Source organism: Zonotrichia albicollis, chromosome 6 (assembly GCF_047830755.1).
Source record: "Zonotrichia albicollis isolate bZonAlb1 chromosome 6, bZonAlb1.hap1, whole genome shotgun sequence".
In the NCBI taxonomy this organism is placed as follows: Eukaryota; Metazoa; Chordata; class Aves; order Passeriformes; family Passerellidae; genus Zonotrichia; species Zonotrichia albicollis.
The window spans coordinates 14031594-14055390 of record NC_133824.1 but is presented as its reverse complement, the minus strand read 5'-3'; the positions used below and the strand labels follow the sequence as shown (position 1 = coordinate 14055390).

The 23797-nt window shown below is 38.5% G+C and overlaps 1 protein-coding gene and 1 long non-coding RNA gene across 23 annotated transcripts in view; one reads left to right on the top strand and one right to left on the bottom strand.

The window, feature by feature from the left end:
• The window catches only part of NRXN3 (neurexin 3), a 970824-nt gene extending 964545 nt beyond the window's left edge, over positions 1–6279 (top strand). For 13 of the 22 annotated variants that reach the window (XM_074542546.1, XM_074542536.1, XM_074542534.1 and 10 more), the window contains one exon: positions 2700–6279. In XM_074542546.1, the coding sequence (XP_074398647.1) occupies positions 2700–3625 (926 nt within the window). In that variant the 3' untranslated portion in view covers positions 3626–6279. The remainder of the gene's footprint in view (positions 1–2699) is intronic. The other 9 variants (XM_074542544.1, XM_074542547.1, XM_074542545.1 and 6 more) reach the window with 2 other exon arrangements.
• The window catches only part of LOC141729335 (uncharacterized), a 70477-nt gene continuing 52084 nt past the window's right edge, over positions 5405–23797 (bottom strand). Inside the window, exons 4-5 of the long non-coding RNA XR_012580722.1 lie at positions 9152–9185; positions 5405–8498 (exon numbers count right to left, since the gene is read on the bottom strand). This is a non-coding gene — a long non-coding RNA (uncharacterized LOC141729335). The remainder of the gene's footprint in view (positions 8499–9151; positions 9186–23797) is intronic.

Below are 23797 nucleotides of genomic sequence, written 5' to 3'. Positions count from 1 at the left end.
TGCTGTAGGCCAGTATAATAGCTTTTAAAAACAAAGGCACTTCAAGGCTCCAGATGAGCAATTAAAAGCTGACAAACTTTTTTTTTCCAGTTGAGTGTCACAGATGATGAATGCAAATCACAGATGAGTATTGCAATTGAACAGTAAAACATTGATCTTAAAAACTGTTTAAAGAAACAGTGTCTATCCCTGACTTTCTGGAACTTAAATTCCAGACTCATGCCATTTGTTGCAATCCTCACTTAAATTCTGTTATTTTTATACATTTTTTTGCCAGGCTCACAGATGATCTTTCCCCCAAGGCATACTCTGAGTTCATCCTGAGACCACCTGTTTGCATAGATTATAGATGCTCTACTCAAGCCATGGATAGGCCTTCTGGACATATATAAATCATATTATATGCTCTAGTTTCTGCATTGCTCAGAAGACAGCTCAGATGCATGAGCACAAAATGCAGTGCAGCCATTTGGCAGACTCCACTGTAGGCTTTTTTACATAATTTTTTTGAAAGCATGTAGTTTAGAGACATTGATACTTATTTTTTCAGTCTCTCTGCAGTAACAAAAGAGATATATGAACATACTGAGGAAGCTCAGAAAACTAAACAACATGTTCAAATTGTCCCTTTGTATCTTAACTTAAAACTAGCTTTGCATGAAAGCGTGCAAAGCACCACATTTCTTATTTTGGTGTAATTTCAACCCTGGTACCTCTGAGAGAATTCCGACTGTTTCAATTGATTAAACTGTGTCACCACTTAGTTTGCCATTAAGGAAAAGAATAAGCCATATTGCTATTTCAGCTATCCAGATTTAATCAAACTGTTAAGTACCTTTTTCAGTATATTTCTATCTCTCATATGTAATTTGTTCAAATTATTTGCACTCCAAATACATTTAGAAGGTATTTTGATTTTAGACAATATTCCTTATAGACATTCCATAGACATTACTGGCAGAATTCAAGGGGAAACAAGTGCATATAATATATAGGGTAGATTTTGAGAGAGTAGAATTTTTGACCTTGATGAATTCAGCATTGTAGCAATGCCAAACTGTTCATTAGCAGTTATTAATACATAACTAAAACCCAGAATTATTTATTTAGAAACTACAATTCCTTTTGAACATTCCCCTTAAGCAATGGTGAGTATAAATCAAAATTTCCTGTGCATTAGGAATACTTACTGAGTTGTACTCCTTTGAACAGATCTAGGTGATTCTCATTATGTTAGCTGAACAATTCAATTTATATTTTAAGCTGCTTACTTACATGGCTAGGCAAAGAAAAATTACCCAAATTAAAATCTATACACAAACTTTCAAAATCAATATAATTCACTCTAAAAAAAAAAATTGTTGATGACCTGTATGTCAACAGAAGACTATATAAACAGAGGTAGAGGAATTAGATAAATTAATAAGATTCCACATTTTTTTGTCCACAATATAAAACACTGGAGTTTTAACTACCATATACTCAAAAATAGAGGTGCAGTCACATTATGATACAGAGACAACAGAAGGCTATTACACTAAAAGTAGCAATATGGCTGCTCAGAATCCAAATCACAGAACTGATACACTGATTTTCTTGTTTCATTTGCAGCTTATATTGTTGTAAGGTACAAATGTTACATCTCTAGCTTTATTGTTCTGCTTGAAGAGGAGACCATAAGTCCACCTTGTTTTTAGCCCTCTGTAGGCAGGTAACCATCCTGTTAGAAATCAGTAGAACTGATTGCAACTGTGTGCCTGTCAAGAATAAGCAACAGTAGGTGTGAAGACAATATCTGCAGTGCAGTCCTGGGCTCAAGTGCTAATTTGGTTCATCAAAGTCCTTATTCACTTTTTCTGTCAATCACTATAAAATCTATCTTAATTTTAATCAAATTATAGTGAATGAATATCAAGAAGAATGGAAGATGAAGATAGCATGGCACTAGTAGCCTCAAAAGATGCAAGGAAAGGGACATTCCTAGTGTCAAACAGAATGCTAAAGAAAGATTAAAAAGAAATGAACATATTGAGTAGAGCTCTGTACCTTCATGGACCCAGTAAGTACTTGGTTCTTATTCCATCCTTCACGCTCATGAACCTTCCCACAATTTAAAAGCCAGACAATGATCAGGAAGAAATGGATGAATGGAAAACACCTTAGGGAAAGAACTTACATACTGCTACAGAGGGTGAGCATATCAGAATGGCAGAGAAGAAATACCACTGTTATTTTAAATGAAAATAATCAGAAGAGGAAAAACTGGCAAGATGAATGGTGGAAAATAAAGCTAGGAGAACATTGGCCTATGGCAGTCTAAAGTAATTAATTTAAATAGTCTTCTAACCAAATGCTTGAAAAAAATCACTTCCAAAAATTGATGACCACAGAGTCACTTGAGAGTATCTCCAAAAATAAAAAAATTTGCATCTGTAAAAATTCAGGGTATTTCACTGTACATATCTAGCATAGGTAGGAAATGGAGCATTCACTTTACCAATGCCTGAGCAGGGTGGGAGGGAACAATGAAAGGCAGCCCCAAAAAAGTATGTAGGTAGTGTAGCTAGAGAGAGAGAGAAAGCTGATCCCTGACACCTTTTCATAATGCCCAGATCCTCTCTCACCCCTAAGTGAACTGAAAATGGTGCATTGTGTCATTAAAATGTACTAATCTTTTTTTTTTCTCTTTTCCATCCCAGGAGGTGAATTAGTTATCCCTCTACTTGTAGAAGACCCTTTAGATATCCCTCCTATTGCTACTCGTGCACCTTTCATTACACTTCCCCCTACCTTTCGCCCCCTCCTCACCATTATTGAGACCACCAAAGATTCCCTGTCCATGACCTCTGAGGCGGGGTTACCTTGCTTGTCGGACCAAGGCAGCGATGGTTGTGATGATGATGGCTTGGTGATATCTGGGTATGGCTCAGGGGAAACCTTTGACTCTAACCTACCCCCTACTGATGATGAAGATTTTTACACCACCTTCTCCTTGGTAACAGATAAGAGTCTTTCCACTTCAATCTTCGAAGGTGGCTACAAAGCACACGCACCCAAGTGGGAATCCAAGGACTTTAGACCTAACAAAGTCTCCGAAACTGGTAGGACTACTACCACGTCTTTGTCCCCTGAGCTGATCCGCTCCACAGCTTCGTCCTCGACTGTGATGATTCCCAAATTGCCAGCTGGCAAAATGAATAACCGTGAGCTCAAACCCCAGCCTGACATAGTCTTGCTTCCGTTGCCCACTGCCTATGAGCTAGACAGCACAAAGCTGAAGAGCCCGCTAATCACTTCCCCCATGTTCCGTAATGTGCCCACAGCAAACCCCACGGAGCCGGGAATCAGACGGGTTCCGGGGGCCTCAGAGGTGGTCCGTGAGTCGAGCAGCACAACGGGGATGGTCGTCGGCATTGTGGCTGCTGCCGCCCTCTGCATCCTCATCCTCCTGTACGCCATGTACAAGTACAGGAACAGGGACGAGGGGTCCTATCAGGTGGACGAGACGCGGAACTACATCAGCAACTCAGCCCAGAGCAACGGCACGCTCGTGAAGGAGAAGCAGCAGAGCTCAAAGAGCGGCCACAAGAAGCAGAAAAACAAGGACAAAGAGTATTATGTGTAAAAAAGAATAATTATTTATATATAAATATAGAAATACTTAATGAGATTTAACTGAGATATCAGAACCATTGCAGCGAACGAGATGATTGGGAGATATCGTTTGTGGGAAAAAGTATTGGGAAAAAATTTCAGCAGTGACTGTTAATGTCTAAGTCCTCACTTGGAGTCAGCAAACTTTGCCCTAATGTATTATAAAGCACACTTAGCGTTCTGGAGATGGCGCGCACAGCTCTGCTCTGTTAGTGAACTTGGACATCTCCAAATCTCCTCCTCCGCTGAACTTTCTGCAAAGGTAGAAGACTTCATGGCTTACTTGTTTCATATCTCCAAGTGAGTCTTTAACAATGTTCGTGATCCCTGACTGTATCAATAATTTTTCAGTTTACTTATTTAAAAAAAAAAAAAAAAGAAGGAAAAAGAAAAAATATAAACATTATTAAACAACAAAGATATATTGAACAAACTGATCTGGCCGTGTCCAGCATACACATAACTTTTCGAGATTGGAGGAGGGGAATAAATGAGTTTGGAGATTGTTGGTTTTTTGGTTTGATTTTGTTTTGTTTCTTGGGTTGCTTTTTGTTTGGTTTCTTTGGTTACTTTGGGTGAGGGAGGGAAGAGTGGAGTGGAATGATGTGGGGGGTGACCCAGGACACGAGAAGAAATCTCGGAAAAAAAATCCATAATAAATAAAGAGAGACTATTGCCGTATATGAATTCAAAAGCTACCCATGGTGTTTACTCTGCATATCTGGTTGTATTGTCTCTAGAATCCATCATCTTGTAGTAAGTTGTTTGCTAACAATGCAGTGACAGTGTCTGATGAGTGGTGCTGAGGAAAATTGTCATGGAAAGGTGGTTCTCTTGGATCTGGCTCCAGTATTTGCAATTGAACTGAAGAGCAGATGGGTTATGGTCTGTTCTGATCAGCCATTGGCTTTATTTGAGTATAGCACTCAGTATGCATTTGACAACCAAAGTATGGTTAATGGGATTCGGAGATTCAAAAACCAATGCTTAAAAATTATTAACTGTTCTGAACTGAATATACTGTGCAAAAGTAAAGGAGCCTTCCTCTGGGATGTGGTTCTGTGACATTGCAATGCATGCAAAAAATAATAATAAATCAGTTTAATAAAGTGATCAGAAAGACACCACTGAGTTCAACTTGTGACAAGACCAATGAACATCAGAAAATCTAAACACTTGTAAAAGAATGCAAATTACACCGTTTTATTTGACATATAATTGTTTTTCATATGTAATATTTTAATTTTGTAGCTTGACATTTCAGATGATCTCTGTCTTTCCATTTGCCCTATTCTCCCTTTTCCTTCTCTTTTATATAAAAGAAAATAAATAAAGCTGCTGTGACACACAAAAAATAATAAAGAAAAATTAATTTAATAATTTAATATATATATATATACACACAGATATATTTATCATGGTATGTTTGATGGGACGGCTGGAACAGAAGTTCTGTTATGGTCTTAATGCGGAATAAGAATGTTCTTGAAGAACAGAGTAAAAAGAAACAGACAACAAAAGCAAACCTTAAAATGTGAAGGGAGCGTGTGTTTTAGCTTTGTCACAGTTACCTGTGTCAAAAAAAAAAAACCTGAAATTTTGTTTACATATTTTACTACTATTTTTTTGCTAGTATAATTTCTATATGGATACCCTAATGGTGTATATACTGTTTTATGGTTAAATTGGGAATGTCTTATGTTTTATTTAACTTATTTAATTTGGTTGTTTGGTTTCTACATTTTCCCAGTTATTGTGAAAAGAATTATCTTACTGTACAGAACAATAGTGAGGTGGTTTGACGGCCATGCCTATCATGTGCAAAAAAGTAGATGAGGGAGAGAGAGACAGAGTGGGAAACAACAGAAACCAAGACAGGTTGAGAGCCCTGGGATATCAGAAATGAAAACTTTTGCTGTATGCGGATGAAAACTAATCAGCTGTTTAGGTTTAGAAATCTACTCTTGCTGGTGTTTATAAGTCGCATGAATATTTGACTTTGAAGAAGTTTCATCAGATACACACACGCACATGGGAACTTAAATGCAGAAAAACAGTCTTCTCAAACACACAGAGAAGGCACTTTCATGTTAACAAATATTTTCAGTGCGTGTATGTGTGCGTGTGTGTGGTGCGTGTGTGCGTGTGAGGTTGAGCTTTTTCTTTTTTATTTTTTATACAAAAAAGAAAAAAAGACAGGTTTTAAAAAGGTATGAAAGCACGATTTTAGATGACTTAACTGGCCGAAACTATATAAAAGTTGATTATATCTTGATGTCTGTAAAAGATTGCTGTTCTTGGAGTCTTGGAGTCTTGTGAAATGATTTCCTGCTTTCTTTCTTCCTTTCCTTTTTGCTTTCCTTTTTTAAGTTAAAGGAAAAATATTTACACTTTCCTTTTTTGTGTAAGTTTCTATTGGACAGTTTTTGGGAACATGTGCATTTCTGTATGTGGGCTACTACCATATCCCTGTTGCTTTATGGACAACCTGGAGAATTTTTATTTGAGTTATTGTGATGTTATTGCTTTTTTTCCATTTCTTTTTCTTCTTCTTTTTGATTCTTTTTCTTTTCTTAGTTGCAGTTTGTTTAAAGATATGCTTAGCAATAAAATGTTCTTCCCAAAGCCCTGAATCCTGCTGCGTTTTTATTTCCAAAAGACTTCAGGGAAATTCCAGACCTTTAAAGGTGGAAATATTCTGTGATGCAAGTATCCCCCATCCCACAGGAGTGTTTATCCACCAAATCACAGAATCATGTTCATGTTTGCATTCTTCTTTTAGTCCAATGAACCTTTTTTCTTTCCTTTGCAGAGATACAAATTGCACTTGAGTCTGGAGTCTATCTCATACCACTTCCACCACCTGAGCTGCATCATTCTCTGTAGTACGGGTTTCAGTTACCTCAGATAAAAGCATACCTAGGACATTGACTTAGCATGCCCTTTCTTATGTGCTCCCTTTGAAGTGTGTAGCTCTTTCAATGATGTTTGTGGGATTCTTGATTCATCTTTGGTCAGGAGTCAGTGGTAGATTCTTTGAGTGTTCACCTCTTTCCAGTTAACCCCAATTACAGTACTGAATGTTCCTTGTCCTACTGGGCGTTATAGTCTGATTCTGGCCATCATGCAAAATTGCCAATACCCTATCATTCAGCAAGTTGTACAGAACTTCAGTTCACAGTAGTAGTATGGGGTTTTGACAGATTCAAGCTTCCTAAACTATCTGCAAGGTCTTAAACTGTTTACAGGCATCTGGAGTTCAGCCAAACGAGTATTTCACAGCCCTTTCATTTTCAGCCTGGGATGACTTCACCTTTTTTTCCCCTAGGTGGAATCCATAGGTCTTTTGAGCAGTGTTTCCACAAGTTTCATTTACAATCAAATTCGACTTGGGATAAAATGGTTGTTCAGGTATTGTCTCTGATTTTCTACCTTGTTTTTGCTCACATTTGCATAGGCGAGAATATGTATGTGTACATATATGTGAGGTCCTTCAACTGTTTTCAGTTCTTTTGTGAATCATTATTCTGATAGATTCCCACATGCATCAAATCCACAGGTTCTGGTCTAATCTTCACTCATTTCCCTCCCAAAATCATTAAATTTCTGAGTGATGACTGGTACCTAATATTTCCAGTACTGGAGCAATCAGCTGGGATGTGGGAGATATAGATCTGAACCTAAATATCTCTTCTAATATTGCCAAAAATTTCGTTATCACCAAGCAGTTGGTGTTCTGAAAAAATATTTCTCTTCCTCAGTACTTCTCTCAAAACCTGTTATACTTCATATCATTATGAAATACTGTGTGAAGCAAGAAATTTCAACCTAACTTACTCTAACCCTCTGGCTGTAGTCATGCTTTTTCTCATTTTTTCTGTCATCTAATGACCACTTTATTACTTAGGCTAAATGAAAATGTCAGAAAAGAGATTTCATTGCTGCCTAAAAGGCTTGGAATTATTGTATGTCTTTGGCTCATCACAGAACCATAGAATTGTTGAGATAGAAAAGGACCCCTGGAGATCATGTAGTCCAAGCTCTACCACCCCAAGCAGAGTCAATGGCAGTAACTTGCCCAGGACTATGTCTATTTTTGTTAATATCTCCACATGTAAATGCCACAATCTCTCTAGGCAACCTGCTCTGTACAAGCACATTCAGTGTAAACATTTTTTGTTGTGCTTCATTGAAATTTAATTCATTTGTTCCCATTTCCTTTTACCCTTTTTCTGGGTACCAGGGAAAATATCCTGGTTCTCTTTTCTTTACAGCCTCCCTTCAGGTGTTCATACATATTAGTAAGAGTCCCTATAAGCCTTTGCTTCTTCAGGCTGAGCTGTCCCAGCTCCCTCAGCCTCTCCATATACAACATGTGCTCCAATCACTTATTCATCTTCATGTCTTTTTGTCAGACTCACTCCAGTATCTAGAGCAGACACAATTGCCTTATTCCCATATCTGAGCTAGGTACACGGCTCTTTTCAACAACCAGGGCTGGGCAGCTGCTGCTCTTCCTGCCATTTTGTACTGGCTAACAACACCCCACTTACTGTAACACTTTTTGAAGATCCCTATCTTAGGTGCCTAGTCCTGTATTTCCAAAACCATTCAGCATATCTCTGTTTATTGCACAGTTGCAGAGGTTCTTCACTGAGACAAGTCATGAAGATCTGAGCACAAATGGGCTTGACCTTTCCCAGCCCTGGTGTTGCAGAAAAGGACAAGTGAGGAGCAATGTAAATGCCGGTTCCTTTTCCAGACCTTTCTGTCTTGTGCTTCTTGTCTGGGAGGGAGGGCAGATATGCTGGTCTCCTCTGCAGTTGCCATGCCAGGCTGTTTTTCTTCCACAAGAAGTGAGAACATTCTGATCAGACAGTTTGGTAATAATGATTAAAAGACAAACATCCTTCCTGTCAATTCCATAGTGAAAGTAACTTCAATCATAAGGTAATGATTACTCCCAGAAAAGGCAAAGACACATGAATTGTAACTAATGAATATGACTCGACACTTAGGGGGAAAGTTAAGCATGTTACTTCTATGGAGATGCAGTTTTAGTGCTATCAGTCTGAAGGACATTTGCAAGATCACAAGGTTCTGTCAAGGGCCCTTTGAGAACATAAAGTCATGTGCAGCTGTTGCCATTTTAACATACACCCTCCCTAGCTGCCAAGGTTGGCACTGGCTCCCTAGAAGATGTTTCTTATATGGTGGAACAAGTCCATGCTTTTCCCTTCCCACATGCAAGCGATAACAAAGAAATGGAACAGCAACAAGGCTTGCCTTCCAGCTGTCAACCTCACCAGACCTTCCTGGGTTGGTAGAGATACCAGCATGAGAAGAAAGACTATTGCCTGCTGTTTGGCTCTCTGGATGGGACCCAGGCTGAGCTCTGAGAGCACATTTGCCTAGCTGGTATAGAAGTATTGCAGGCAGGGGTGTCATGATAAATGGAGGAGGTTGGGGTGCATGCAAGGTCTTGGCTGATACTTACTCTATTGGTTAAAGTTTTCCCACAGTAGCAACATCTGTTAAGAAAAAAAAAAAATTTAGAATCTCTTATTCAATTTGGTAAAACGCTGTATAGTAAGCTATCGCACTCTGTTTTCTCTTCAGACAATACACATTGCACAGTGCTCTATCTCCTCTCTGTCCCCAAACAGTTCCAAATAACCCCATTTTTCTGGCATGCCTGTTCATGTTGTCCTTCACACATCAGCAAATGCAGTGCCATTCAAGGAAATTTTTCAGTTAATGTTGGTCTGCAGGGATTTGATGTTTGTAATTTGGGCACATGGATTGCATGAGAGAGGGAAAAGAGCACACTCAAGAGATTATGTTAGACTGCATATAGCTAAAGAAAGGCTTAATTTTTAAAGGTATTAAGCTGGCTAATTCTTATTGAAAACAGGGGAAATCAACTACATAAACACCTTTAAAAATTGAGGCTATTTCAGTGTAGCAGTCAGATAAAGTTAATTAGCTAGTGTTAATTGCTTGGGCTTTTGCAGTACCTAATGGTGTAGGCAAGTGGTGGACAAGGTTCTGCTTTTTCTCATGAAGCTTACATAACTCACCTGCCCTGAGAGTGGGAGTAAAGATGAGAGATGGTTTAGATATGTTGTAAATTGCCTGGAGACAAATCCATTTCAGCATGCTAGGGTGAAGCTGCATGAGCATGCTATTTCCTTAAATCAGTTGAGGCAGACCAAAAACAAGAAAAAAACTTTGGCTTATTTACATACCTTGTAAAAACCCAACTGAAGACCAAACCTGTACTTCTGCCACCTAGCACAACCTAAAGCCACTCAGCAAGAGTTTTCATCTACCGCTCCATGCATCTCTTTTGTCTGCCTGTTTACAAAATACAACAAAAGGACAATGTCCACATGGGTCAGAAACATCCTGAACAAGCAGCTGGAAAAACTTAAGGCATGCTTTTCTTCAATGGCTCTTAAGCTGGGCACTATGCCTAACAGCTTTGGCTGATGCACATGGAAAATTAAACTCACTGGGAAAGAATTATATACATACATTTAATAATGCTGCCAAAGCCTTTGTAACACTCTGAAAGAATTCACTCAGCCTTTGGATTTCAAGAATACTTACATAAAGTGTTAAAACACAGAACAACAAAACAGGACTGATTCACACCACAGAAACAGAAGTGGAAATGAGAAAAGTGAATGCTCTGTAAACCATTTGTAATTGTATCTGCATAACCTCCTGGGTGCACATGGTTCTCACAGTTTTCAGTCTTATAGCCTGGCCCAGTAATTTAAAGTTGCTACTACTATCATGTGATGGTAATAGCAAGTCTTTAGTTATGTGGAGAAAGAGATAAATGCAAGGATCACTCACAAGGTGATGAGGTTCCTCTTCTGAGGAACAGTTTCCAAGAGCTATTTTTAAGAACAGATGAAGACGAAGAAACAGAGCCTGCATGCAATGCACAGCAGTGCACCTAGTAAAGCAGCAGGTGAAAAACAGGATTTTGATTTCCAAAACCAAGAATACTGAGCTGAGCTGTGCCAGGGCTAAAAAGTCTTTGTGTAACTTGAATCAAGCCCTTTTGTCCCCGTGCATCATGTCCTGGAGTTTACTTGTACTATGCAGGACATTTCCAGTAGGTCTATTTGAATTCTGTAAGTATTTGATCTTGACCACTTCTTCTACATCACATGATTATTCATTTCTGCCGGTTCTCTGAGTCACAAACATTAATTTACATCCATGGTTCCCTAGTGAGATGATACTAGTATCTCCCCTGTGCAAGGATGGAAATTAAGACAAAGAGACTTGCCTGTGGTTACATAGAAAATCCATGGTTGTAAAAAGATTAGCCCTCAAAGCTTCCAGACTCTCCCACTTTACTCACGCCTCCAAAGTACACTGTGGTGCTGCCAGAGGTATAACACATGTATTCCTCCCATTAACACTAGCTTCTCCAAATCAAGACCTGGCTTGATTTGATTTGGCTAAGAAAACTTAGAACAAATGGCATAAATGCAGGAGCTTCTAAAAAGAGAATAAAACACTTTCAACTAAGAACAAACCATTTAAAAATGGAAACTATTAGGTTGCAAACTGTTTATTTTAAATGTCCTGGATTTATACATACTGGTAAATACACAGGCACATGAATGCATTTTAACATCCAAAGCAGCTTCTAATCTGTTAATCAAGCCCTTTTCTCCCATGTGCATTGTGAACTAGAGCTTACTTGTACTGTGCAAGTACTATACTCTGGCAGTTCTAATCTGCCAGAGCCTAGCTTTGCCATCTGTGAACTCCTGCAGAAAATCACTGCCTGCATCTGTAATATTTTGCTATAAACAACTTTTTATACCAATTACAATAACACCAATGACAACACAATTTTATTACATGTAATTATAGGAAGTAATACTAAATGCCGTATCACAGCCCTCCTGGGTCAGTGAGAGTTGAAGTTGATTGTTATCGCTCGCAGTCTGCGCTGAAATACACAGTGTTTCCAAGATTTTAGATAACAAAGATATTGTTATCTGGATAAATTGAGTCATAACTCTTACAAGCATTTAGAACCTACTGAAACTTCCTTAGAAGCGAATGGCAAAGCTTCCTGACAATAAACAGAGAGTGCTCCCTTTCCATAAATCTCTGAATCTCTGCAAGTTTTGCTGTAAAAACTGTTTGGATGTTTCCTTTTTTTCCTTACCTCATGGTGTTCACTGATTTTTTTTTTTTTATATTAGCCACATTATGATCATAAAGAATAACAATTATGCCATGCACTATAAAGGCTTACTTTGCAACAAGGAAAGTTTCTGAAGCACTGTTTCTGCTCTCTTAAAGCCTTTTTAACACAAGGATTGAGAGTACAGAAGCTCTCAAACACCTCAAAGGTTTCTCTCTTCTCCTTCTCCTGATGTTTCTGGGCCCTCAAAAACAAAATTCATTTTAAGTGGCCATAATATCAACATTTCTTCTACAGAAAGAGACCTACAAATAAATTTACAATTCTTATTTTACCTACAAATAGCTTTATTTTTTTTTTCATAGCTGATTGCACTTCATAGTATTGCTTTCTCATTGAATTATTTTCTTAGCAAAATGGAAGAAAATAAGCTGCATATACAGTGCATCTGGGTAAATGTAAGCAAAATCCATCAACAGGAGTGTTGCATTTAACATAAGCATGGGCTCTTACACTTAAGCTACACCTGCAGGGTGAATACATCAGACAACACTATTTAGCACTAAGATATATTGCACCTTGAGCACTTACTACTGAAGTTAAGAAATGCTTTGTCACTGATCAAAAAAACACATAAAAGGAAAGTTTCCCTACATAAAAAATTTATATATACTTCCCTCCTCAAATTATCAATCACGAGTACAACCTAATGTATCCCATATACTAAGGATCATTTCTTGCAGTGGCACCTGTGCAGCTTTGTTGAAGCTAAAATTCTTATACATTCTCGTCCGACAATAAGAAGTAGAACTACAAATTCTTGTTCATAAAAGCAATTTAAAGCTATCATTAAATGTCAAATATGGATACAAAATGGGGGGGTTTTGTTCCAATTAGAGCAGTTCCCAGCTAGGTTAATGTTTTTGCTGGTATTTGCATGACTGGGGGAACTCAAAGTCCTTTTCCAGACCCTGAAGACTTCACAACATAAATACATGTGTATTATTTTAATGCCATTACATGGCAACATTTGTGCTGAAGAGTCTTAACCCGAGCTTGTTATTTGTGGGGGGAGGAAAAATTGGTTTCAGCTTCCCTAGCAAACAACCTTGACCTGAGTCAAAGTCTGGTACCTAATGGCTATTCACCCATCTAAGCTAGAAAGATTTTTGCAAACTAATTGATCAACGAAAAAAACTTATAGAAAAATTCCACCTTTATCCTGAGGATTTCTGAGCTGTAAGTAATAGTCCCTTTTCATGTCTGCCCCACAGCTTAGGCCAGCAGAGCACTTCTACTGGAGCAGTAGCACCAGGCACTCCACACCTGCACTGCTGACAAAGTCTGTATGTTCACAAAATACCAGACAGACCCCAAGTGTCTTCAGATTCCAGGACACCAAAACTGAAGGAGCAAGTGCTGGCTTGAAGATTATAAAAAAATTATGGTAACATATCCTGCAGTGGTACTACCTATTTCTGGAGGTACTATGTGCTCTTGCTCCTACCCTTTCATAAGTACCATTCAGTCTTTAGTAATGACAACAAATTAAACAAGTTTTAGCATTTCACTGCCTAGGCACTCACTGTCTCTGCATTTCTGAGCTGTAGCCCTTTGTCTGCAATGCAGACAACAATGAAGACAATGCAGCAGCCAGGAGACAGCCACAAAAACATTGAGCTCAGAGGCTTGTTAAGAGCAGAGATGTGGAAATGCATCCTCCCACAAAGCGCAGGACCACATGTATGGCTATTGAAACCAAAATCTGCAGTGAAACTTCATTGAAGCAGAGGGCAAGCCAGTGGGGTAGCATTAGTGCCAGGCATTTCTTTATGGCTTGATTTTCCTTTTGTCTTGGCCCTTTCTGGAAAACATAAAAATCCAAATTGAAGGGCTAGTGAAGTAGGGAACTAGCAGACTTAGAGATGAAGTTCTCACCACTTTTGGGAAAGAGGGGGAAGGGATTTGAAACTGTCTAACACACAGAGTAAACATGGATATGTGAGCTTTATGCTAAGAACGTTTCTGTTTCTGTGCAGTTATCTCTCACTGCCAGAATAGCCTTAAGGATTAAGATGGTTTATTGGGATCAAATGCCTTACAGATTATTATAGTGCTGACTGTTTACTTGTTCACACTAAAATACAGATCCATACTTATATCCCTCTATGTGCATCTCTCAATCATAAATTATTTTCATTTCCTAAATGGGTCAGCCCAGATTCCCATTTTCCATATCCAAGATAAATCTCCAAAGACATCTTGATAGGCCTATGTAGGTAGGCTAAGCCTTAAAAAACATTGTCAGCATTGTCAGATCTCAGCACCTGGAATTAACACAAAACTGACAGCGATTAACACAAAACTTTTGCCATGGGGATTTTTAGGCAATTAATGGGTTAGAGGCTGAATCATCTAATGGTTAAAGTAGCTGAGGGTTGGGAGGGAAGAAAATCTGCAGTCTGGAACACACTTTTCTGCAGAAATGTCAACTGTGCTTTTAGAGGTATGAGACTTTGAGGCCATTTAATTTGTCTGGTGTACAAAATAGGTGTTTTTAACAAAAGGATGGGGAAAAAGAGACCAGCCAACCTCTTGCTGTCAACAATTAAATTTCCCTTTAAAACAGAGCTGAGGTTCTGCAATCTCACCCGGCTTCAGCCATCTCTATATTCTTCCTAAGTTTGATGTGCAGAGCCAAGCATCCCCCACAACTAGACACCTTTCAGTGTCAGGTCTGATAAGTGTGGTCTGAATTCAGAAGAACTGACATTTTTTTGTCCTCTCCTGTCACTCAAAAGAGCTCAGCTCCATCTTCTTCACACCATCCCTTTTGGTATTTATGTGCATTGATGAAAACAGGACTAGACCCAGCACTGATCCTAGGATTCCCCTGCTGCTGGCCACTGGCCTCTAACCAGACTTCACAGCACTGATCACCATCCTCCAGGTACAGCTGTTAACGCAGTTTCAATCCACCTCACTGTCTGCTTATCTAGCCCAAAGCTTCAAAGTTAGTGTTTTAAGTACCTTAAATGTGAGAATGCCACTCATGGTGCCTGATTCTTGCACAGGTGCCTAATGGTTCCCATGTTTAGGAAGATGTTGACATGGTTTTATTGATGGCCTGTTGCTCTGTTATCTCTGGTCTTTATTCACTGGATTATTCTGTATTTCATTCAGAAACGATATGATGGAAGAGACTTCTGTAGGTCAGGAATTGGAGATTAGGTCCTCTCACAGATATTTTAGTTGCCTCAGATTATATTTTTTTCAGCCTTTACTCCACAGTAGTTTTTTTTGCAAAATGAAGAATATAAAACATCTCCACTTGCATAGTTGGCAGTACAGTGATTCAAGCCTGGATTTCTGGGAGTCTAGGTTTCCATGTATCCCCCAAGCAAGAGAGACTTTAGCATTCTGCTAAATCATAAGTTAATCTGTGCAGGGTTTGCCTTGGTGCTTGAGTATTTTATCCAGAAATCATCGTGTTAAAATTAAATTAATAATTCAAGAATCTTAAGTTTGCATAAGTCAATAAACACAGGCAGAAAGAGAACACCTCATTCCTGCTTGGAGCCAAGAAAAACCTTGTGCCTGCCTGAAGCCAAGGTGTCCAAGTAAGAGGGTAATGATGCATAGTGTAAGCCATGTAAGCTGATCTGCCTTGATACACCCCACCCAGGACCTCAGCACCTGTTTAACATAACAGCCCTGTGAATGCTGGCATGAGCTGTTTATTTGCATCTCGATATAAGATATAGGCAAGGGTTCAAGATAATGACTAAATCCAGTCTGAATGTGCTTCGGGTGCTAGAAAAATACAGTCTCTCAAGTTTTCCATCATATCAAATATGAGCTAAGAAGCAAGCAAGGCTCCTGACAGCTAAAGGCCCAGAGGTGGGCTCACAGCAGCAGGTTGAATTAGTGGCCTTTTACTCCAGATATCATCCAAAACAAGTTTGGTGTGAAGCTTTTCAAAGTAATACCTGGCAGTTGGATGCAGAAAAGTAGGAAGCCTTCCAAGTGAAGTACCCGAGGTGATTAGGGAAAAAATGTAATTTGCACAAAGATAATTTAGTCAAGGCACTGAGTGAAATAGTTCTGCAGTTAACAAATGTGCCTTCAGAATGTTAATAGATGTTTTCGTCTGGGTCTCAGGTCTCAGAGCTCAGCCAAAGACAGTGAACTTTAACGATGTAACAGAGACTTTGCGGGAGGGAGATGGGTTCGGTTCTTTTGTTTTCCTTCACGTATATTGCAGCTAGAAATGGCACTGTCTGACACTAGATTTCTCTAGACTGGTGAAAGATGAGGGGCATCAAGTCACCTGGGACACATTTTTTATGAGCAAGTGTTGTTTCAGGGATTCTCAGCCTTAGAATAACAATAATAACCAGGTTATTAGTATTCACCTAATTTAAATCACGTGTTTCTCTTGAACATGACAGAGAGTGAACTGGGACCCACAGAGTGCCATCTCACAGGTACCATGTTTGTGACACCAGACACCATCCCCTGCAACTGAGCTGAGATTCAGTGAGTAACACCTCCCAAGTAGTTAAAAGCTTGTGAAGGCTTTCTCGGTGCTCTTGGTTTAGCTCTGACTTGGTCAAAGTCATCTCTTACAGAAGATTTTAATGAATAAATATTTTTCAGTAATATAACAGCTCTGTAAAAGTATTCTGCAAATATCCCAGCAACTGCACATCAAATTGTCTGATCTCATTACCCTTACCAATGCCACAGAAAGAGCAGTCCTTTCTAGTGTCTTTAGCAGAAACTGGACACATGTTTAAATTTTGTTTTCTGCATTTGAGCTAGATATCTCAAACCTCACAAAACAGAAATCTTTTTTAACAGACAAGCTCGGTATCAGGCTTCAAATTTCAGTTTACAAATATGGACTGCACCAAGACATTTTAACAAGAAATTATAAGAGTAGCAATGAAGGTCTGACATCAAAAAAAAAAGGATCAAATTCATAAAGTTGAGACCCAAAGGTTATGATGTGGATCATCATCTACAGGGACAAATCACAATGGATCTAAGTCCACTTTAAAATCTCAAAGTGTTTGAAAAAAGATGGCAGAATCATGAGTGCCTCATCTCATATATGAGGAAGTAGTGACATTAAAATGGGAGTTTGTGCACTCTGGCAGTTAGATAACATAAGAAGCCTATCTAGACCCAATTCTGTGATTCACAGATTTTTTCCATATGATTTACTCCTAGATAAATATGTCATATTCATTTTTTCTTTACTTGTAATAAGCAGATGCAGTTATTCCAAAATTAATAAGAAGTCAACATAATTCAGAGGAAGGCAGATATTTAATCAGGAAGAGCTGTTCATAATTAAAGGTATACTTTACTTTAATACAGATATACTTTTATTACTTCTGAATTGATCATCAAAGCATCTGCAATCTCATCTATAAGACAGATCAAAAATTACAGGCAGATAGGAATCAGGAAATAATTGGTAATAAAAGACAAGTTAAAAAGGTTTTGGCAGGCTATTTATGAACTAAGACAGATAAAATAGATCTCAAAAACATTTACCATTAGTTATTCAGCCTACTTCATAACTGTTTTACTAGGATTAGGAGGTACTGCAAATTCTAAACCTGCCACTTTGGCTCCGGAGGTTTATTAGACACCCATAGATTTTAGGGGTGCAACTGCAAGGCAATGATTCAATGCAGATTAAATAGCTCATGTCATACTCATCAAATTAGTGCTGTTCAATGCAACATTAACTACCTGAAACCATCATGTTTGCTCATTTCAACAGACAGATACACTCTGCCTCTCCAACATCCCCTTTATGCTGGGGATTCAGGAAGGGGGGATGAGGGAGGGGTCACCAATGGCTCTTTCTGGCACCCCCAGCCTCACCTGGGATTCTGCCCTGCCAGGGGGTTTGTGCTTCCCACAGGAGCACGGGATGCCAGGCAGCACCTCCTGCAGGGCAGGTAAGGCTGCAGCCAGCACCAGGGGAAAGCACAATCAGGCTGTCAGCTGGCAAACCACCCAAAACAGCTCGTTAATTAGGTCTCTTCTTCTAACTGCTAATTTAAAAAATATTCTGTTATAACAGATGATGTATGCTTTAACATTAGAACTTTTTGCATTGGTTTACTTTGTTTTTACATTGTGCTACCACCAGACTCTAAGAACTATTCAAGATTAACATTCCTAAAGCCTTGGAAAACACAAAAAATGTTCAAATTATTGTAGGAAATGGTGCATATCTGCAGAATAACATAACTTTAACATTTTCAGTTAATAAACCTAGGCATGATCAAGACAAAGAAACAGCACTTTGCATAAATTAAGTTTATAATTTTAAAATCTTTTTCTGTATAAATATATTATGCATATCAATATATTATTTATATATTATATAAATATAAAAATATTTATATAAATATATAATATATATATTGATATATTATATCAATATACTAGTTATTTATTGTAAAAAAATAAGTCAAATTAAACTTCTCACAAAGCCAAACTTTGCATCATTCTTATACTTCCAGACATTGATATTACCAAAAGTATTAGTAAAATTTCTTCTGATTCCAAAGCATTTTTCTAAGTGAGTTTTTCTTTAGAATATAAGACTTATGTACACACTTGAACACTGTGTCCACTGGTCAGTTATTTCACCTACATAATATGCTTTAATCTAGAACTTAAAAACTGTATTTTATACATTCTCCATGAAAAAGGGGTTATGTCAAACTTTTCAAAACTCAAGGAGACTTCACTAATGGCATATAAAGACCCTTGCAACCAACACACATCCTTTATCTCGTTTACAAACATTTTGTGCACTGCAAGGTTTAATTGCCAACATTGTTCCATTACTAGAAACCATGTTTCCTTCACATATCAAAGCTAACCACTGTACACTTACATTATAATTCAAATTCTCTTATAATTGCTTCAGAATCTAACAGAGCTTTAGCAACAAAAATTATAATTGGTTTCAACAAAACTTATAATTGCTTTCTACCTTTCTTATTTTAAGAAGTCTTCTGTAAGAAGTTTATAAACAGCAAGTTCAGTACTGCCACACAGATCACTGCCTGGGAGTCTAGAGCCAGAAAAGCCTAACAAGTCATCACTTCTGCCTTGTATGTGTGTGCTTATGTGAGCATATAAACAGTGCAGGTATATCTGTATATAAAATGTTACAGAATTTGCCCCTCTGCTGCCCCTTTCTGCCCACCAGCTTGTGTAAAACTGGAACAATTTCTCTTGGAATGTGCCAGTCCTCATAGGAAGGCTTGCTGGACACCCTCTTTGTGTCTGATTAGTCTGTCTTCAAGCTTAATCTGGTTTATATCCAGTCTGAATGTGCCTGATCTTAAGTCCTCTCTCTGCTAAGTAAAAGGCCCTTTTGGTATATGGTATATGGTATTTTCTCTTTAGGAAGATATTTATTCACTCTGTCCAAGCTTCCTCTAAGGCTTTTTAATAATTCAAACATGCCAATTTTGTAGCTTTTTCACTGCAGGATGTTTTCTCCTACTTTCAAACCAATTTTGCAGCTCTTTTCTACCCCTTTCCACAATTCAGTGTTAAAAAGAAATATTGAATATAGAGACCAAATGTGCAGGTCCGCTGCCAGTTTTCAGCATCTTGTCAGAAGATGACACAGCCACACCTATTTCAACTCATATTTCACTCATGAAGAGTGAAAAGAACATGTGAAAAGAAGATGTGAAAAGAACAAAAGCAATTGCCACAAAAACGTTCTCCCAAAGGCCTTTAGAAATGCATTCCATTGCCATGACATGATTTCCCTGTGCTCTGTAGGGTAGGATAATCATGGAAATATAGAATATCAGCAGTAGCCCTATCTCTTTCCCTCCTCCTAACAGCACTCTACAGACAAAGTTTTTAACTCTTGCAGGATTTTGAAGCATGCTCCAAGGGTTTTTCTAGAATAGCGCATGATCCAGATGCTCTGTGCATCAGTCTAGGCTAAATGCCTATTTTACAGTCACCTGCAATCCTAAGGAAATGCATTCTATGGCTCAGGCACATCTTTCCAATCCTATTTACCCATGGCTTCAGCTGAAGACAAGTGTTTACCCAAAGCAATCAGCCCTGCCACCGCACAAAAGGCAGAGTGCTGAAAGCTAAATCACCAGCTTCAAAACCAGTTAAAGATAAGCTTACATTAACATTTTTTTATCTCTACTACATGTGATGCAACATAACTACAACATTAACATTAGCCTTCACTGTATATTTTTAAAGTACATTTATTGAAGCAATTAAAATTACATTTAACCAGACTAGAAGCATGGGCCTCACCTACCATTGCCATAGCAACACAAAAAGCAGTAAAAAGGGTGGAAGGCTCTCACTCTCAATAAATAACATGACACAAAAAGAAGTAAGCTGAAGGATTCACTTTCACCTCACACAAGTGAAGGTGAGGATGATTTGAATAGAAGGCAAGAAGTGAGGGAATAGATTAGTTTAGGACATAATCTAGACTGAGCTGAACTTTCTTAATTCCTCACATTTACAAGTCCCAAAAAACACTGACTCAAGAAACAGAAAGGAGAATAATCCCATGGATTTCACCTGACTGAGAGTTGCCTCCAAGTAGATTTGCAAACTGAAGCTTCCCTGTCTCATGTTTCACCACTGCAAATATCTGGTTGCTCCTATTATGCCAACACAAAGAGGACATTGCTGAGGGCTGGGATGAGCACAGTGTCTGGTTTGCATTACAGCACTTTCAAGACACACTGTACATGGCTAATTCACTGTCAGTTATTTTCAAACATAACATCTGCTCTTATTTTATCTCTCCAGACAAAAGCGAAGGTCACAATTGCAATAATGCTTTTTTTATTGTTCATGTAAAGAACTGGGGCTTTTCTCTTAATTACTTTGGGTGTGTTCTTGTGAGGCACAAACGTTGAGAAAACTTTACATAGGGTGAGTCAGAAAATTATAAACCAAGAAGGAAAGTGCCAATTCTATACATAGTTTTCACAGCCCACAGTTCTGAAGAGAAGCTGGCAGCTGCTCCCAATGAGAAAAGCAGCTTAGGTTAGCTGTGCACTATCGTACCCGATGGGGCTACCACACTGCAGCTATAGAAACTGTCAGGAGGAGCAGGAAATCCAATTTCATTCCCTCCTCCCTTGTCCTGAGATAAGAGAGTTCTGCTATTGCAGGCTAAAGATTACTGATCATTTCCACATGCACACCCATGTCATGCTCTTTTAACGTTCTCACATGAGCCATGGAGATAAACTCCACAGCAGTAGAAGTTAAAAACAGACTTGCTCCACTGCAGCAAGAAGGAACAGAAAAACAATAGCTGCAGCAAGAATAGAAACAGCTAAATTATTGGAAAAATGTTTGGGATGGGACACAGTTTGAGAATCAATCAAATAGGCAGGAATGGTTCCAGCCATTTTGTTTTTCTTCATTTCTGACTCACTTGTACCAGACCACTTTTTCTCCCCTGGTGTCAGCAGGGTAGCACCTTACCACTGCCTGGGGGTTCAGAATGGTTTACATCAATGCAAAGGGCAAATGAGACTTACCCCCATCTCCCTATATGACATTTAGTCTGCCAGCAATTCAGTGCTGATTATGACCATTATCTTGTTCAAGTCAAGTGCTTGTCCCCTAGGACCTGACAGAAGGCCAATTCCTAATGTCACATGGATGTTGCAGATAAATATCAACACCCATTAATATAATTTCCTCTATGCCAAACTCAAACACTGGCTGTATTTTTGACAAAGTTATCATCCCTCTGAACTTTCATTGCTGAGTTCTACAAAGTAGATAAACAATTGTATTAAAGGCATCCTAGGGATGGACATTTTGGTTCATTGCTACCAACAATCCAATTCTATCAGTCTTGTAGCTGTAACTTGTAGAAGATCCTCCACCACTTATCTGAGGCAGCAACAAATAAGGACATTGAAAATTCAACTCACCTTAACCACCACAGTATTGCAGGTGAATGTGCTTTTCAGCCTTTGTTATTAAAAGCACTAGGATTCTTGAAATGACAACTGGGTCTGTAGCCTGGTGTCAGGGTGATCATTATGCAAGTTGAGAGTGTTAAGGTACACTGTTTCTTCAGTGGTATTTCAAATCTTTAGGGTCAGACAACTGAGCCATAACATGCCACCTAACATACTTCACGTTTGCAGAACACAGTATGGGCCAATAACTTAGACTAAACCTGGGATTTTACATATGTTCATTACTAAGTGCAACTGTTCAACTAGTCAACTGTGAGTCCAAATATCTATAAAAAGTGTATTTATTTGGTTATGTAAAAATTATGAAGAAAACAAAGCACATTCATCAAACACAAACTCTGTCACTGTTTTAGAAATCTAAGCAGGTTGAAAAACAAAAGGGGAAATGATGGTTCACAAATAATTTCCTGGCTGAGGAAAACTAATGAATAATTTACTTGACAAACATCACATAATGGAAAACATATTCATAAATCTTCTTAATTGATGGGAAAAATAATTGAATAAAATTTGCAAAAAGAATGTGTCAAATTAAACGAAAATCCCTTGTCTGGTTTAGAATTTTCTTAGGGTAAGATATTATAGCTGTAAATTCAATAATCTGGAGTAAGGACCATAAAAACATAGAATCATGTTCCTTTGTTTCCCCTTTAGTTATTGCTAGGACAATGTTCAGTGTTTCACTGACATTGCACAGATTTAATAGTCAGAAGGCATTGATATGTTTTGCTTTCAAAAAGTGCCATGAGATGAAACCCTTCAGTCACCCTCCCAGTTGTCTAGCCAGGGTAATCTCTCACCTTCCAGCTCTGCAGTGACTTCCAGTCTCCTTCCTGCCTGAATTCCATGTTGTCAGGGTTTGGTCACGCTGCTTAATGCAAGAATTTCAATATACTTGGCCAAGTGGCCAAGAAAAGGACTATTCCTGACTTGGCTGGGCCACTAGGTGCTCTCTTAGCAGTTTGAGATTCGGGTGGTCACAGGGAGGGGATGGGCTCACTATTTTTACTTGGTTGCTCTTCTGTACAAATCCTTTATATCTTAGTCAAGAACTAGGCAGAAACCCAAGACTACTAAAGATTTGAGATCTGCCTTGCTATACCTGGGCTCCCTGGTTCTCCTCTGCTCCCCCAGTCTTCAGATGGGTAGAGACATAGTGCACTGTTTGCTCCCTGTTTTCTGGTGCATCACAGTTCATCTAAGTATTTATGAAGCCTTGCCCTGTTTGGCTGGGAACACGTGAAGAAATGCAGAAGATCTGAAGCAGTGCCAGCATTAACTGTATTTCACAGGGAAACAATGTCCTTTGTTTGGCAGAGAATACATGCCCATGAGTTTACTTTTGATGCGCTCACAGACTTCCCCACACAGACCAGGCTCCACAGCCTTTATTCTACACCTACTACTGCTGCAGGTAAACAATAATAATTTTTTAATTGTTGAAGTATATATTCATCTGCAATGGTAGCTATTTTTCCATATTATCCATTAATTTCTACTAGATAAAGCACAGATAAACAACCCTTTCCTCTCATATTTTTTGTTTAATTAATCTAATTTCTCAGTTTGCTGCCACTATTTTTCAATTACTTTTATTCAAAATTACATCAGTATCTTTTTTCTCCTATTTTCTACACACTAAAAAAAATAAATCTCCCTTAAAGTATATCTGGTTCATTTCTGATTGCTCTTTCCCAGTTTGAAACTTTGAAGGGAGTGAAAGCAGGAAGCAAAAGGGTTTAATCCATGTGGAAGAGACTGTTTTATCTGTATCCTTTGGAATGCATTCAGCATTGTAGGACCCAAGGAAGTGTGTGCTCTGAGAGAAAGAAATCATGTACAGGTCAAACAGAGGACACAAACACAATACTTTGTGGTGCTCTGCACCTACTGAGTTTAAGGCAATGCAAGGAGGTTT